Genomic DNA, 18565 nt, shown 5'->3' with positions numbered 1-18565 from the left:
TCATATTGGAGTAGATGTGGAGAGTGACCATTAGGATGAGATCACTATATACAGACGATCAGATTTGTTAGAATCTATTAGATCTCAGTGAGAGATCACAGAGGACAGAAAATCAGAAGGCGCTCATGAGGGACTGCAAAGGGGAAGGACTCTGAGAGAATATAAGGTTGAAACAAGTTTATAGTATACCCACAAATAGATTTATTATTGTGTAAATGATGAGATTAACCACCTGAGTGGGCTTGGACACTCAATCATTCTTTTCTCTTATATTCATTAATTATAGAATGTTCCTGCTAAGGCCATGGGTTGGGTTAGAAAACTGTATTTGAAGTGCCACCTGGACATAAATGATAAATATTAAAAAACTTACATAATAAACATCATGATTTTGAAATTGTTCAGAAATTCAATCTGAATTATCAAATATCAAAATTATCAAATTACCTAAATTAGAGAATTTTTAAATGTTGTGACTTCCCTGGAGGCCTTGTGGTTAAGACTTCACCTTCCAATGCAAACCGTGTGGGTTTGATCCTTGGTCAGGGCTCCAAGATCCCACATGCCTCATGGCCAAAAGACTAAAATACAAAACAGAAGCAGTATTGTAACAAATTTAACGAAGACTTTAAAAATGGTCCATATCAAAAAAATCTATTTAAAAAAATATATTGTCCTCTTTTTGTATTTTACTTCCAGTGCACATGGTAAGTCAATTTAATTCAATAAAAGTTGCCAAGAAATGAACTTTATCTATTGAAAATATTAAAATATTGAAAATATATGGAAAGTATTTAATAATTGCATTATATGATTTTTCTTCATATAAATATGTACTTAGGATTTTATTTTCTTGGGTGCTTAGGCATAGGTCTGTTGTGATTCTGATTATAATCCTGATCAACATATACATCCTTTTCTCAAAGTGATTAGAGAGATGAACTCCAGATCTGATTGATCTGTTACAGAGTCCACATTCCAATAACTTTGGTGTGAATTATTTTGTACCCCAATATGTTCATCTTTATTCGTTGTCCTAGGTCTTGACAAGTCTTATAAATAACTTGAGATTACTGATATAGACAAGTCAACACTCATGTCTAGGCATCTTCTGCAAGTGATATGCTACCACCCCACCATACTTTCGCCTACCCTGGAAAAAACTCCTTCTTTCTTTATTCAAAATGTAGTCCACTGATGCAAGAGAATTTTCATACCCTTGATATATCTGATCCTTCCCCTCAGTATCTATTGATAGTTCTCCTTGCAGGGGTCACATCGTTCACCTATCACCATTAACGGAAAGAGATGTTCTAGAAGCTCCAGTCCTCTGTGTCTTTCTTCTTCCTAACATGGGACAAACACCACCCACTCAAAGAAAGGTTATATCTAAACACTTGTGTCAGCCAACACTTCATCTCTGAAAACTCAGAAGCATCCTGCCAGGGATCATGCAGCTTGTTGGCAGCAGAGGATGGGGGTTGGTACTCTTTTCCTTGCACTCTTGGCATAGAGTTAAGTAATCCTTCCATCTGCATTTGGCACTTGAAGCTCATTTCCCATTCATATTGGGAACCACAGGATTATGGGTTTTGTTGTTCAACCTCCACTTGGTTTAACCATTTTTTTTTTTGCCTTGGCAAAATGGGTTTCAAGTTTTAAATAGCTCAGTTCCAAATTAGTGGTAAAGCATCATTGGTTTATTATCTGGGACTCTTTATTATCCTTAATATAGGAAAACTTGATTTACGTAAATTTAATGTATGATAGAAACAAAACTAATTGAATTCCATCAATCTTGAATTTGTGACCGTTTAGATTCCAATCCTTCCCAAGTTCTTTTCTTATAAAAGCAAAAGGTCTTCCTTCCTTTCCTCACATAATCCATAAGCATGAATCTACTTTGCAGTTGATAAAATATAGCAGATAAATTCTTTGAATGGTCTGGGGGGACAAGGCAGGTGGCAGCACAGTAATCACCTCCATAGACTTGTATTTTAGCAGAGTTTGGTAAGGATTCCTAAACATATGTCTTGTTTCAAATATCCTTGGCTAACCATTTGTGTAAATAAGAGGAGTAAGCATAATATATGAGTGTGTATGTGTATATTTGTGCATTTACTTGTATGTACATGGACTATTTAGGGAAAGTTATATAAGGACCTGGAAATTTTTGTTGCCTCCAAATAGGAGAAATGGATTGTCTAAAGACAGGGATAGGAAAGATAACTGCATCTCACTCTACAGCATTCTGTACCACTTGATTTTGGCACCATGTGAATGCCTTAACTATTTGAATAAATAAAACTAAAAGGAAACAAGTTTTGGTAGGTGCATTTCCACCTTTTATGCTCAGCATCGGTACCTAGGGAGATGCTAATAGTTTGGGGCTATCACTGTGACTAACACTGTAGGCTCTTCTGGCCCTTATCACTTGGATTGCCTCCTGGAGTAGGAGGAATGACAAATGACGGTAAGCTATCTTCCATTCACTGCAGTGCTGGATGCGGCCCCAGTGTCACCCTGTAAGTGACAAGCTTTCTGAAACACAAATCTCCTTCCTTGCCTAAGGACGTTTTGAGAAGCAAGCACCAGTAAAAACTTGGGAAGCCACAGCAACGTGACCCTGAAACAATAGTCCTTAGTACCATTCCTCACGTGTGGGACTGAGTAAGGGTTTCCTGGAGAGTGAGGGATCAGGGATCAGCTGCTGAGGCTGGCACTTGGAAAAGACAAACCAAGCATTCACACTCCAGAAAACTCAATACCAGCATTGTGTCCAATCCATCTTTCATAAGGGGGCTCCAAGAGGGGGAGGGGATAAAGGAAGGAGAGAAAATAAACCTTATTAATCCTGTGAAAGACAGTGCAGGAGAGAGGAAAGAATGAACAGATGTGAGCATGAAAAGCCAGTTGCCAGGAATATTTAGTTTTGAAATCCACTTTGGCTGTTAATCTTCAGACTCCACTGTCAAGTTTCTTCTGTTTTGCATTCCTCATCCCATCTTTCAGCAGCGGTCCCCTCCACCCCTCAGTCTTTCCTGCCCTTCTCTGCTTCCCTCCCTCCATCTGTCAAGGCTTGCCTTCTCCTGGTGCTCTCTCCTTCCCCAGTCCGTTTTCCTTCTTTCCCCACTCTTCGCCTCTCCTTCCCTGGACTCTTTCTTCTAGTCTTGTATAGCTCGAGTCCCTCTCCTTCTCCCCTTTCTTGCACAGTACCTCCAAGCTCCATCCCCTCTTCTTAAGGAAATCAGCCAGGCCTCAGATGGAGCTGTTGTCCTGACAACCTAAAGGCGCATCAGGCTTTCATTGAGGCTGGCTGCTGCTGAAGCGGGCAGTTGTGCAAAGCGAGGGGCCACGCTGAGGGGAGGGTGGAGGGGCTGTTGAAATCCGCGGGGGGCGGGGGAGGTGCCGAGCGAGGCAGGGAGGGAGGGACTGGAAGGAGAAACAGGAAGGGGAGGAGGGGGAGGAGGGAGACTCCCGGCTTCTGCCGCTGTTGTGTGGGTTTCTTTACACTCGCTGGCAGGCTGAGTGCCGGCTCCCTCGCCTACCCGCCCGGGAAAGTGGGTTACGGAGGGAAGAAGCTCCTCTCCGACGCTGGCCAAGGAGCATCCAGCCAGAGAGACCAGAGACCACCTTCCTTTTTGCCGCCTTCTCTCCATCTTTCCTGGAGGGTTTTATATTTGTACTCTCACCTTTAAAATTGTGTTCCTTTGACTTTTTCCCACCTCAGCTCGGGTTTTATGAGGGCTTTGTGAAGTCTTAGAGGGAGAAGAGACTGAGCGAGGGAAAGAGAGAGGCAAAGTGGAAAGGACCTCAGATTGGCAGAGAGCGTTCCGCCTCTGCTGTGGATGAAAGCCCTCCGTTGGTAAAGCCCGCTCGGCGAGCAGCGCGCACACACACGCCCTCCAGAGTAGCCCCGACCCCGCACCTCGGCGTGGCCACCATGGTCGCCAGAGTTCAGCCTGATCGGAAACAGTTGCCTCTGGTCCTACTGAGATTGCTCTGCCTTCTTCCCACAGGATTGCCCGTCCGCAGCGTGGATTTTAACCGAGGCACCGACAACATCACCGTGAGGCAGGGGGACACGGCCATCCTCAGGTAGGGCTTTCGGGCAACTTTTCTGAGGCGCTTAAGTGTGTGTGGATGTGTGTTCTCCTTGAACTCCAGTTCCTGATGTTGCAGGCTTGTGGAGGGTGTGCGTGTGTGTGTGTGTGTGTGTGTGTGTGTGTGTGTCCGCGCGCGCGCGCGCGCTGCTTTCGTGCGCCTTTTACGGTCGGGTCGAAATATCTGCCAACCAATCTCAAGGGGATTCTGGTCCCTGTCCAGGACCAGCAGGGTTGATTAAATGTTGTTTGGTTCTTCATATCTTGTTTCTCTTACTGAGAAAGCATAACTTCATCTACGGTGTTAGTGACATTAGGGCGGTATTGCTTCTGTGACTGGAGATGCTGGAGTTTTGTTAGGGTTCCTTAATTGAGAAAGAAGAGTTGTTGGTTCTGGCTTTTAGAGAGTGTACACAGGATTGCATTCTCCGTGGTGTCCGTGTTTATGTGCGTGTGGATATGTACATAAAGGCTCTCACTCTGCCCCAACAGTAGTTTGGTTAGGAGACTTTTCCTAAGGATCTTCTAATTGACATGGAGGACAGTAAATCAATCTTTAGAACTTTGGTTAGTTACTGAGCCTTTTCTGGTATGTAGCCTTCAACACAAGAATGAAGAGGAGAAAAAAAGGAACTTGCCAAATTGCTGTTATTTAAGAATAGTAGTCTTAAGCACAGAGGTTAGGAAATAATTAACCTGGCATAAAATGGATATTTCAAATTGATTATTGACCTCACCATCTCATCTCTATGCAGTTCTGCCAAACTCTGAAATATAATTTGGGATTGAAATTTGTAAAGGAAGAGTCCCAAGTCCTTGGAGTTTGACCCCTATAAGGGACAGTGAGCTGGAGAAACTCGGATGGAACCTAGCCATAATTCTGTTTCTAAAAAGCTCCTAGCCTGTTTTTCTGCATTTCTTTTCTCTCTTTCCCTTCTCTATCCACTGCATATATCCCTTGTCTCTTTTTATAGCTTTCCTTGAATTTCTATCAGATACTAAAAACATAAAAAAAAAAAAAAAAAAAAGAATGAAAGAAAATGTTCTCCTTGGAGATCCTTTAAAATCTTATTTCATCCAAATGAAATGACCTAGTGTCAGTCTGTCTGGCTAGCTAATATTGCTTGTTGTGGCAATAAAAAGCAGCATCCTATAGAAAAGAAGCCTCTAATCTGTGTGCAAGGAGCTGATAGTGCATAAACCCTGGGGCATCAGGGAGCAGTTCTGTAGCAGAGCTGCCTACAGCAGCAAAGTTTTCCTTCCTTTCCTCAGAAATAAATTTGGTTGGCTGTCATGGTGTCCTGCTTTGGGATCGTTTGCCTTGTTAGAGAGGAATGTGTATATTGTGCATGTTGTGTTGTGTGTGTGTGTGTTGCTGTGGAGTATAAAAACTAAGAAAATCCTAATGTGTAAGTATCCCTTTCTTCATTTCCTGAGCACTAGATTATGAATCCCAAAGATCCTACTATCCAAAGCATATTTTCCCTTCCAGCTCTCCAGCCCTGTAAAACCTGCAAGTGTGATTTATCCACACGGAGTAATAAGATTTATAGAGTAATTTATCTGTTTGCAAAGGGATATGGACATAATGCAGAAAATGTTTTGCAAGCATGTCACCTTAACTGCTAGCATTCATATTCCCTAACATCATTAACCCTTTACAAGGGAAGCATTCTCTGTAAATTTATGCTATTCTTAGAAAGATTTGTTTTCACTGATTTTAAAAATGAATATGGGAAAAGTGAATACTCTGGGTGTATAAGTTTTTATTTATGTGTCCATGAACTTTGTAACGTCTTTGTAATTCAGCATCACCTATGTCTTAAGCTACAGTTATCCAAGAGTTAGGTAAGCATGTCAATGCTAATTTAGAAGGAAAAAAAGGAATGTTTATATTTTTGTGCACTGTATGCATAGAAATCTATGTCTATGAGAGGCAGTCTCACTACATAAATATCTATATGATATGTACATACTTCTGTGTCTCAAAAGAAATTGAGTTTTCTTTAAGCACTACACTTTAGTAGACATTGCAATATGGAAATGGTAGATTGTGAGAATAGAGAATAAATATAGAAGCAGTTATTCTCTGGGAGAGAGAAGGTAGACAAATAGTGCATGTAAAGAAGTCACCTGAGAGAGTCCATTGCTTTCCCAGACCTCACCTAATGTGCCCCCTTTTTATTTCCTTTGCTTTGGACAAGGCTTTATTTTTGGGTTCGTGGAGCTCTATCAGAAGTAACTATGGAGAGAGTTCCCTTTGTTTTCTTAGCTGACCTTCTTCTCAATCTCTTTAACTGAGTCCAGTAAGCTTTGTGGGTCAGTTTCCTGCTGAAGAATGGCACTCTTGCTTTCTGTTTACAAGTCTAGCCTGGGAAAGGCTTGCTTCCACTTTATTTGTGACATTTTACTGGGAGCATGAGCTTCCAGGGGAGGAGAGGAAGGAGAACTTGATTCATTGGAAGCCACAGTAGATGTTTGGCACGGAGAAAGTGAAATGGCAAAGGGAAAAAACGTCCTCTCTCAGTGAGTCTGTGGCCCTGAATGATCTGAAATGGCAACAAGAGACAAGGGAGGTTTGTAATTCTGGTGGTCCAGTGACGGGAGCTTGGCTGACTGTCCCCAAAACATCTACCTTCACTGCCTTACTTCCATGAGCAAGTGTTTTTTGGGCGTAATTGATGCATATTTTTGTATAATTATGGTCTTTGATATAAATGTGTGTCTTGATAGGAGAGCATATACAAGTCTTGGTGTCTTGTTCTCTAATTTCTATCTTTTGTAAAAAATAAAAAGACTATAGAATGAAGGTGACAAAACTAGTTGGAAAGAGAAAGAATTCATGTATACCTGCCTAACCCTGTTGTTTCCCAGAAGGAATTCTAGATCTTTCTGAGCACCTCTATAAGAGCCTGTGAGAATGAAAGGAAACCACAGCACCAACTTCCATCTCAAAGGCAAAGGATCAGAGTGTGTGTCAGAGACCAGAGGCAGAAGCTGCAGCACCTGGGTTGCCTTCCTAAATCCTACTGGACCAGAATCTGCGTTGACATTGGTTTGCGCAGTAAAGTATGAGGCACATTTATCCACCTGACCTTTTTGTTGTTAAGTCACTCAGTCGTGTCCGACTTTTGGCAACCCCATGGACTGCAGCGCCCCAGGCTTCCCTGTCCTTCACCATCCCCCAGAGTTTGCTCAGACTCATGTCCATTTGAGGGGAAGTCTCGGTTGCTTTTCTGAAGCCACCTCACGACCACTACCCACAAGTGGAAGTGTTCATCAATGATTGGATGAGTTTCTAGCCCTGGTCCTTCTAACCCTCCTCCTTGTACTCAGGTTCCCATAGGGATTCACTTCCTGATGAATCTTGGCAGGTTGAAACCATGCAGACATTTTGATAAATTAAAGGAAGAGTGGAAATAATGTTCCAATCTGGCCTTTAACATTTCATTTTTAACAGTCCCACAAACAGTATTTTCAATATTAGCAGCATATGTCTGGAAAGATAATTATAAAATAGTTAATTCCAATATATCTGCTCATACGGTAACTTTGTAGAATGACATATCTGCATATCTGGACATATTCCCTAAGTACATGTATGGTGAGATGCAGAGAGTACACATTTGTGTTGTGACTTTAAATATTTAAAATTGGGGGTATTGAAATTGCATTTATTTCACTAGTCTGACCCTATTTGATGCTTTCAGGATATTATAATACTTTCTATGGTGATCAGATTTTTCCCATTTAAATGTAAATGTACCTAGTAAGTGTTAGGTATAAGAAACTAAGTATCTATGTTTAAAATAGTTAAATGTTTAGTTTTTCAAAATTCTTGGTCTTTATTTCCTTGTTTGTTTCTACAGTAAAAGAAAAAGAAGAAACATTAAAAAGATGTGATTATTTGACAGCAAAATGTAAAAATTTTGTGCAAATTTCAAGGGAAAAAATGGCTTCTCTTCTATAAAGCATCTGGCACGCCTACATTCACAAAGAAACTGTCAACAATCAAACAAACTCCTGACACAATATGTGATTTTTCTACCACTTATAATTATTTATTATTTGAAAACAAACTTTATATTTATACAGGGAGAGTTTGAGAAAGTTTTCTTTTTCTGTAGCTAACTCACTAAAGGTAATCAAAATATATGGGTTATTACTGATACTTTAAGGACTGATCATTTTGCCCATTAAGTCCTGTCTCAAATATATTTAGTAAATAGTGGAGTGAATATTTGTTGTCTAAGAATATAGCATATCATCAGTTCAGTTCAGTTCAGTTCAGTCGCTCAGTCGTGTCCGACTCTTTGCGACCCCATGAATTGCAGCACACCAGGCCTCCCTGTCCATCACCAACTCCCGGAGTTCACTGAGACTCACGTCCATCGAGTCAGTGATGCCATCCAGCCATCTCATCCTCTGTCGTCCCCTTCTCCTCCTGCCCCCAATTCCTCTCAGCATCAGAGTCTTTTCCAATGAGTCAACTCTTTGCATGAGGTGGCCAGAGTACTGGAGTTTCAGCTTTAGCATCATTCCTTCCAAAGAGATCCCATATACATCATTAAAGATGTTTATGCATTTATATCACTTACTGTTCATTTATGTCCTGAGGAATACAGCAGCAAATCTCATGTGACAAACGCAAACTGTGGTAATTTGTGTTTCTGTAAGTATGAAACACATACATACAACACATGTTAAGCTAATTGTCCTGTGCACTTTGACTTTGAATGAATTATTTTTAGAACTGTGGTGTGAACAACCAAAGATGACGGACTCATCTACTAAATCAGTTGGTGAGGGTTAAACATTTGTGTTTCTTGAAGCCGGTGAGCATTATGTGGGCATAATAGCAAATTCAGGCAAAAAAAAAAAAAAACTAGTGCGTTAATGTGGTCTCTTAGAGCTCCAAGTACCAATGTCTGTGACTCAGCTGGTAGGAGGTTTCCTGCAGCAAGGCACCCCTTGCTGTTATCACCGGAGCCCCAAAAGCCTACCCTTTCAGGTACCCTTATGACCATTGGTCTTGCTCTTCTGTGAATATCCTGCCTGTTACTTTGTATAACTCAGGAGTGTTGGACTATAACTTTGGATCTGTCCTTGTATGCTACATGGCTTTGAAAACATCTCTTAAATATTTTGAGTTGCTGGTTTCATTTATAAAATGATGAAATTACCTGCTTTAGTTATTCTATCATCAGATCAGATCAGATATAGGGTTGTTTTAAACACCCCATAAGAGATAAAGTAGTTCAGTTAGGTAAATCATAAACTGCTACATAAAGCAGAAAGTGTCAGTTGTTCTCTAACTACATGTAGCCAATTGTTTAGACTCTAGGGACCTCTTTTTTTGACCAATGTTTCTCAAACTTGAAGGTGTATCCAAATTGGAAAGTGAAAAAGTGAAAGTCACTCAGTTGTGTCTGATTCTTTGTGACCCCATGGACTATATAGTCCATGAAATTCTCCAGGCCAGAATACTGGAGTGGGCTGCTGTTCCCTTCTCCAGGGGATCTTCCCAACCTAGGGATTGAACCCAGGTCTCCTGCATTGCAGGTAGATTGTTTACCAGCTGAGCCTCCAGGGAAGCCCAAATTACCTGGAGTGCTCATTAAAAACACAGACTACCTGGACCCCATCTTCAGAGTTTCTGATTTCAGTAAATTTCAGGGGGCTGAAGTCTGCATTCCTAGCAAGTACTCAGATAGTGCTGATGCTGCGGGACTGGGCCACACTTTGAGAACCACCCACTCTGGCTGCTACATGTGTCTTCTGTAGATGAGCATCTTCAGTATCTGATAGTCACTTGCTAAATTCCAAAATCTCAGAGCCTGTCCCAGGCCTACTGAATCAGAATCTGCATTTAACAAGATCCCAAGTGATTCATAAGCACATTAGAGTTGGAGAAATGGTGCTGCAGAGAGTTCATAACCGTGGCTGAACATTATATTCTACTGGAAGCCTTTTTAAAAAGAATGAAGCCACATATTCCCTACTCTCTGAAATCCTGATTGAATTAGTTTGAGATGGGGCTTGGGTGTAGGTATTTAAAAAAATGATCTGATGTGTATAGTTGAGAAAAAGCAGAGTTGAGAACTACTGCTTTACTGGTTGAAAAATTTTTTACAAACCATGTTCAGGGCAGCATTTTCTAGATATGTAGGAAAAAGTATAGTCATGTGTGCAGTTTGGGAAATATTTCAACAGCATAGATGTACAAATTCAATTGAGAGAGAGGAAGGAGATCATCATAGATCCATTTCTTCACCACACAATCTCATCCCTACAGTGTCATGGAAAATAGAGTGATTTTATTTTAATATGGATCCAATTTATATAATATCTCCTGAAACAGCATTAAAGCTTGATTTTTCATGTCCTGTTGTCTTGTGTTCTCTCTTTCATTTATGTTAGCCAAGACACAAAAGATACAAAACGGTTTTAGATTTTTTTTTTTTAATGGCGGAAAAGAGACTTTAGTCAAGGAAAATGTCTTTGGTCTTATTCAAATAGGCTTACTTCTGTGTACTTCTGTTGTCGTGTTTGCCACAAATATGATCTACAAAATAGCTAGATGTTTCAGAATTCATCTCAACTTTACATGGTGATCAGTCGACCTGAAACTAATAGGCAAATGTTTATGTCAAAGATAAAGAATTTTTTTTATCAAGGGTATAAGTTTAGAATGTTCAGAAAGTAGAGTTGTCTCATGATATCTGTGAGGATTCATTCCAAGAACACCTTCTATACCTAAATCTGCAGGTGTTCAAGTCTCTTATATATAACAGAATTGTATTTGCATGTAACATACGCACATGCCTCAGTATACTTTAAGTCATCTCTGGATTACTTATAATACCTAATATAATGTAAATGCTATGTTAATAGTTGTAAATAAAATGTAAATGCTATGTAAATAGTTGCCAGTGCCCTGGCAAATTCAAGCTTTGCTTTTTTGGAACTTTCTGGAATTTTTCTTCCAAATATTTTCAATCTTCAGTTGGTTGAATTCATGGATGCAGAATCTGTGGATACAGAGGGCCAACTGTAGTCAGAAGACCAAGATCTAAACATCCTGAAAGAGTCAGATCTATTAAATGTGTGTATGTGACACTTACTTGACCTACTACGCAAGCTATTCCTATGATCAAATGAGATACTATGTATCCAACTGTTTTGTAAACCGTAAAATGGCATAAAATGTAATCTCTTAGTAAAATTTTTATCATTATATTCACAGTAGGAAATAACTTTTATAAAATTAGAAAACTGTAAACTAAGCGTTTTATTTGTATTCCTATAAAAATAGAAAGTTGGGCATTTGCTCTAAGATGTTTGTATCAATTCTTTTCAAGCCCTTTATTTATTTATTTATTTTTTTAATTTGTTTTTATTTTTACTGGGCTCTAGGGAATGGGATGGGGAATACCTGTGTTAAGTTATGCCCCACTAGGGTCCATTCTAACTTTCCTGGGATAGCTTTTGGAGCTTTTTCTTTTTCTTGGAGCCGCTGCTCTTGCTGGCAGCAGCCTCTTCAGGTCCACTGCTGAGTGGCTCCTCCTTGGGAGACAATTTCCGCTTTTTCTTGGGGACCCTCTTGTTTTCTGACTCATCAGGGTCAGTAACTGGTTCCTCTTTGGGAAAAGATTTCTTCCTCTTGGGAAGACTTCCAGTACCAGCTGTCTCTTCAAGATCACTACTAACTAGCTCTTCCTTGGAAAAAGATTTCTTTTTCTTGGGTTTGGAAAAAGACACAGAAGGGTCTTCCATTCCATTCTCCTGAAGAACCTCCTGGGGCTTTTGCTTTTTCTTCTTTGTGGGTCTTTCACTTGTCTCCTCACACTCCTCCAGGGCACTGCTATTTTCTGAAGAAGCCAGGGCAATCGCAGCCAGCCTTTTCTTTTCCTTTTTCAAGCGTTTCTTCTCCTGTTTCTCGAGCTTCCTAGTAATCTCAGCAGCCGCTTCCTCTGCCTGAACCATTGCCTCCTTCATGACATCCAGATTCTTTCGGGGAATCTCTCCAGTCTCATAGAAGGACAGCCGCTCCTCAACTTGTTCTCGAAGCTTCTCCCCAAAAACACTGGTGGGCACCTCAGAGAAGCAATCGATTCGTGAGGCAATACTGCATTTGTTTGCCAGGTATTGGGAGATGCGACCTTTGTTCTTGGCAGCTGCTCGGCCAATGAAGGTAGAGTGGAAAATGAGTCCGTATTTTGGGGTGTTAACCCTTGTCTTCAAGGCTCTGGAAACTTGGTCCCTTTGCTGGGCCCAGGGAATCACTCAGACACCAGGACTGGCCTTTTCAAGCCCTTTAAAGTAATGTGTATCTTAGGGTATAGATTGAGCTTGGTATCAGGAGTGCAGGATGAATGAACACATTTTTGTAGTCACCTGTAATCAAAACATAATCTCAAGTTAATGAGTGATTAACCTTTCAGAAGAAAACACGTTGCTTCAGAGTTTGTTAATTACTCTGGGTAAATTTGTAGAAATTTAGACTAGGAAAGGTCTTGGAGATTAGGCAGTCTACCATTTTCTTTTAAAGTGATATAACTGAGAAGAGAAAAATTTAATTGGTTGTCCAAAGATTTGAGTGACTATTTGAGAACTAGAATAGATGTCTCCTATTTCTCATTTCAGAGTTCTTTATTCCACAGTACCCCTGAAATTGTTTTCTTGTTATACCATGATATGCCATTGTTGCCCCTCTAAAAATTGTTAAAACATCTCTTCCTCTTTCCCTTCCTTCCCTGATTCTGCCCTCTCTTTCCTCCTCTCCCTGTCCTTCCCTTCCCCTCCCCTTGCCTCCTTTCTTCTCTATTGTTGCCCCGCCCTTCTCTCTTCTCACCGCCCTTTCTCTCTCTCCTCCTTACTCTCCTCTCTTCACTTTCTCAGCCCTGCATATCAAAACTGAACTTGCCTGCAGAGGATCATCCAGGTAGTGCTGATCAAGGAGGGACTTTTCAGGAAATGCATCTTTCCCATGTTTGCTGTCTATCTGAGCCAGATGGATTTTCTTTTTGTGAGATGGATTTTCTTTTTGTGTAGCCTCCATTGTATCATATTCTCAAAGCTATTCTTATACTTGGTGGAAACTCTGCAGAGATCTCCTGCCTTCAACAACTTTTGTTTCCTTTTGTTTTTAAGCCTTTCCTTCCTGCTTCTGATACCCCTACCTGTTACTCAGAATTCTTATTTGAATTCTTACCTGGTTTCTTTCTTATCCGAAAATTCTTTGGCCCAGTACTTCTCTTGGGTTCCTAAGCTCTACTACCTTCTAATGACCACTTGTGACCTTCTGCTTGGTTTAAGTCTCCTATGATTTGTCCTTCTTGGAGACTCGACTAGGATGGCTGCAGTAAGGTTGTGGCGTCAGTTGGCAGGCTCTCCTTTGCACAGTCTCAAAGGGTACTCAGTCTTTGAAGACACTGTTACTTGTATCAGATTCTTTCAGTGAAGATAGATTTTTTATTTTATTTTTTTCTAATTTGTACAAAAGTTACTTTGGGCTAATAGTTGGGACTGATGGTGGTAAACTGGGGGAACTAGAAATAGATCTAGACCTGTCTCTGGGGATGGTGGAGGCACTGCAGGCACTTATGCCCTGCTGCAGGTGCCTAGGGAGTTTCTGGTGTGGCATGAGGACAAGGTCTCATGAAGCTTTCTTACCTAGTAAGTGGCAGAGCCACGGGAGGTACAACACGGAACACCAAGAAAAGGGCAGAGCACGCAGTAAGGGGAAAATAGCAGGTCAGCAGCTTTCACTGAGACCCCCCCAGGTGGCAGGCAGTGTTACAGGGAGGTCTCAGCTCCTAGCAGAGACTTAGTCTCTAGACTGAGGCTCGGAAAAGCAACAAGAGTCCTTGGCTTAAACACCGGCTTGAACAGGACAGAGTCCTCAGTAATAAGGGATATTCTCCAGACATATTGCCAAGATAAGTAACTTGTTCAAGGAGTAAAAGAGAAGGATGTAGTCTCTAGAACTGAAGTTCTGTCAAAGCTGCTGTAACAAGGGGTGACACGGAGATTTATCTCAGAATGCTGAAACCCATCTTTTTATACTTTCACTATATAAGTTCAGGATCGTAAACCCAGTCCAGCTTTGTGGGGTAAAGATGAAGACAAAGGTCTGCAATGAAGTAGGAATGACACTACTTGCTTCTCCTTGCCATAGGTAACCTTACTGGATTACCTCTTTAGTCTACTTAGACTTTCCAGACTCCAGATAGTTGGCAGAACCATGGATCTGAGCTCACCTGACTAGCCCAAGCCTACTGTCTTTCAGTGTTAATCTAGAAATGTCCCCAGATCCTTCAAAGGCTTCTCATCATTCACAACGTAACGTCAGAGCTCCTTGGCCTGTATGATGCTCCATGACCTGCTACTTCACTGTGTCCACTAATTCAGAACCACTTACAGTCGGTGCCCTTGAGCACGCTGGTGTGTGTGCACACACAGTGCTGGTTCTTTCCTTTCTTCATGATGCTCTCCCTGCCTGGAACCTCTTCTTTCCCCTCTCCACCCCTCCCTTTACACTTCTTTGTTGGGTTGCCTCTATGCTGCTCTTTGTAGGCTCCAGGTTAGTTCTGGGTTTGTCTGTTTCAGGTAATCTTCCCTAATTTTCCTCAATATCTTATTTATTATCACCAACAGCCACTCTGTACACTGCCCTCCAGCTTAACTGAAATGTAGTTGACAAAATTGCATATAGTTAAGGTATACAAAGGGATGATGTGATATATGTATCAACTGTGAAAAGATGGCTAAAATCAATTGACACGTTCATCACCTCGTATGGTTATCTTTGTGTGTGTGAGTGTGTGAGAGAGAGAGAGAGAACACTGAAGATTGATTTACCTAGAAAACTTCATATATACAATATAAAAACCATAGTCACCATGCTGTGCTTTATATTCCCAAAACTTATTCATCTTATGACTGAAAATCTGTACTCTTTGACTAATATCTCCCCATTTCTGCCGCCCCTCAAGCCCCTCACAATCACCATGCTGCTTTCTGCCTCTATGACTTTGACTTTCTTAGATTCTGCATGTAGGTAAGACAATACAGAATTTATCTTTATCTGTCTAGCTTATTTCATTTAGCATAACGTCCTCCAGGTTTATTCACATTGTTGCAGAGGGCAAAATTTTCTTATTTTTTTAATAGCTGAATAATATTCCACTGTGTGTATGTAGATAAAGGTCTCCTGCTTTCTTTATCCATTCTTACATCTGTGAATGCTTAGTTTGTTGCCATGACTTAGCTATTTTGAATAATACTGCAAAGAATACAGGAGTGTGGAGATCTCTTTGAGATAGTAATTCTGTTGCCTTCAGATATATACCCAGAAGTGGGATCACTTCAGTATATGCATATCTTAGTGTAGCATTTACTACACTTAAAAGTTATACTCACTTGTATCTTGCTTCCAGTGTCCTATTAGCTTTTCAAAATCACGTGTCTCATCTATGTTACCTTTTCATTCCAGTATTTTTAGCCTATAACCCATAGGTGCTCAGATAAATATTTGCTCACTGAATTGAGCAGAGAGGGATAGTCATACTGTAAATCAAGCTGAGCAGATATTGGTTAATGAAAGAAGAAACAAATTAGAAGGAGACATGGGTGAAGCAAGTTATGTTAGTGGTGGAATCATCCAGCCCTAGAGTGATCATGGATGTGTGATAAAGAAGATGTAGTAAAATAAGAAATTGATTGTTTTCTGATCATTAGTGAGGTGGATTAGGGGGTTTTGCTAGAAATATCAATACTTTGAACATTTCTCATTGCAGCTATTTTCAAGGACAGCTCTCTAGAGAAGGTCAAATAGGGTATTTTAGGAGAATCGCAATACTGAAGTCACATGGCCCAGACAATTATGCAGTTTCCTCTGAGAGATGAGCAGCTTGTGACCGAGCCAAGAGACCTTCAGTGCTCCTGAAGTGAGGCATATCCACAGTCTGAAGAGCTCAGCCTCGCAGCAGCTGCCTGTTAAAGATATACTTTCTGGAAACCGCTGAGACTTTCTCCCTCTAGTGGTGGCCATGAACTTTCAGGGACTAAGTTGGGGATTTGGGAGCAGGATTGTTGTGCACCTCATCTGTTCTCCTTTGGTGTGAAATGAGGCAAGGGGCAGAACACTCATACTCATTTGACTCAAAGTAATTATTCACACTGAACAATGATGCCTACCTGAGTTTTGCAGTGTAGGGTTCATTACTCACTCCTGGAGAAATTCCAGCTTGACTGTACAGTGGGCTTTGTAATAATCCCAAATTCCCTTTTGTACATCTTGCCATAATGCACAAGGGCATTGTTTGTATTAGGTCAGAGGGGAAATGCAACCCAGATTCTCATACAATAATGCATTAATATTTATCCTGTTGTAATCTTTGATGATGTGTTTCTATATTGAATGTCTGTATCTTGAAGTTTTTGAAAGTTAATAACATCCTTTCTGAAGCTGTGCTTTAGACATGTTACTGTTTGTCACACTATCCTTCTAGAAACAAAAGATAACAATGAAAGTGATGCAGTTCAGTACTAAGTCATAAGTAACCAAAATACATGTGAAAACACTGATTGTGAAAAATAATTGGTTTTCTTGTTCCTAATTTTTGTGCTTCTTCATCTCATTCTAACATACTGCATCAGGGCTGTTTATTTTATGGAGTTTGAATCACATATGGCTGCCAGTTTGTGGCTGACTTTCATCTTGAGATAACCAAAGCTTGTTGTCATCTTGTGTATGTTCATGATGCAATTGTATGAGCATATCTTAAGATCAGCATTTTCTATTGCTGAATCGTGAGCTGAGCATATGAATAGATTTTTATTTGACTCTCTTTTGACCTCTATTCTTCTGTGTATCTTTGGTGTCTAATCTGATGAATTAATATCTAATATTATCACCATGACAAGGAACTGCCTAAAGTCTATAGGATATTACTAGATTAGAGAAATTCTAGATTGAAAATCAAGAGATTTAGACTTTAGTCCGACAAAAAGTATTGTCTGTAGAAAGTTGGAAATTAGTTTCCATAGTTTCACCTCCAAAACTGGTATAATTCCTACTTGCCTATTAAACAAAGATGTCGGTCTGGTAAAGTGACATTATATTTTTGAATATGGTTGAGTACATCAGATGAAATGCATGATGTTATAAATCGTATGATGATATGCTCAAATTAAAAAGAATAATAAACTCCTGTATTATAAATGTCATGAAACAGAAAGTTAGTCTCACAGTTGTGTCTGACTCTTTGCAATCCCATGTAGCATGCCTGGCTCCTCTGCCCATGGGATTCTCCTGGCAAGAATACTGGAGTTGGGTTGCCAACAAGGAGTGTTGGCATATACATAAGAATACAAGGCGTGGGTTGCCATTGCCTTCTCCAGGGATCTTCCCAACCTCGGGATTGAACCTACATTTCCCGCATTGCAGGTGGATTCTTTACCAACTGAGCCACTAGGGAAGCCATAAATGTTATAGTGTAGGAAATAAAAATATTTTCACATCTTACTGCCTTAATTCTTATATAAAAATGAAACAGCTCAAAATATAGATATTCAGAAAATAATAAGTGTTTATACAGAATCTGTTATGTTTAAGCAATTTGTGTCACAGATATACTTATTAATCTGTACTGTATAGATGTGTTTGAACACATTTTTATTTTTAATTTCAACATATATTTATAATTATATATAAAAAGAAGAAGCATACATGTACCTTTTATATGTACACAAAATTTGCATACACAAAGTGTAAATGTGAATATTATTGTGAACATGGATCATAGCACACTCTGATAGGAACTTAATTAATTTGGTGCACTAATGATTGGGGAAATTTATGGCAAACAACCAAGTTTTCCAGGTTATCAAGGATGTGAATATATACAGTATATAAGAAGCATCACATGCTGGCTTTCTTAATTTGTTTTGGTTAATATGTTTTATTTGTAATTAGTAATTATGCAAGTTCTAGAATTATTTTGAAAAAGAAGTCATACTTAATATTTCTTGTTTCTATTACATGTTGGTTATCATAGAGTTCCAAGAAAGGAAAGTGAAATCTTATAACATTTTTTCTATGTATATTATGGAGTAGAAATTAATACTATCTTAGCTAAATGAAAAATAGTTTAAAAAATAGGCAATTTTTTAATATATGATTCCAATGCTAGACTAAATTTCTATTTTCTTTCATCTCAGTCACCAAAATGTCTAGTTATCTTCCTGAAGATGAGAAACTGGCCACTAAAAGAAGAATAAGAATTTAAGTTAAATTTCAATTTATCAAGTCAAATGATCATATTTATGCTTTTATACCCTTTTCAATCTTAAACACTCAAGGCATGTGAAGAAATGATTTGAGTAGTATAAATAAGTTCAGCTATAAGTCTCATATGTATTACACCTAGGTCACTAAAATAACTTAACAGCATGAT

General features: G+C 39.8%; 1 protein-coding gene across 2 annotated transcripts in view; it reads left to right on the top strand.

Annotated features, from left to right (window-relative positions):
• Window positions 1–3500: 3500 nt before the first annotated feature.
• LSAMP (limbic system associated membrane protein) overlaps window positions 3501–18565 on the top strand; it is a 715534-nt gene continuing 700469 nt past the window's right edge. The window contains 1 exon segment of one of the 2 annotated variants that reach the window (NM_001205368.1): window positions 3501–4098. In NM_001205368.1, the coding sequence (NP_001192297.1) occupies window positions 3944–4098 (155 nt within the window). In that variant the 5' untranslated portion in view covers window positions 3501–3943. 2 annotated transcript variants of the gene reach the window in all.

The sequence above is a fragment of the Bos taurus genome, chromosome 1, assembly GCF_002263795.3.
Source record: "Bos taurus isolate L1 Dominette 01449 registration number 42190680 breed Hereford chromosome 1, ARS-UCD2.0, whole genome shotgun sequence".
NCBI lineage: Eukaryota > Metazoa > Chordata > Mammalia > Artiodactyla > Bovidae > Bos > Bos taurus.
The sequence above is the reverse complement of the archived record's forward strand: the minus strand, read 5'-3'. Positions and strand labels throughout refer to the sequence as shown.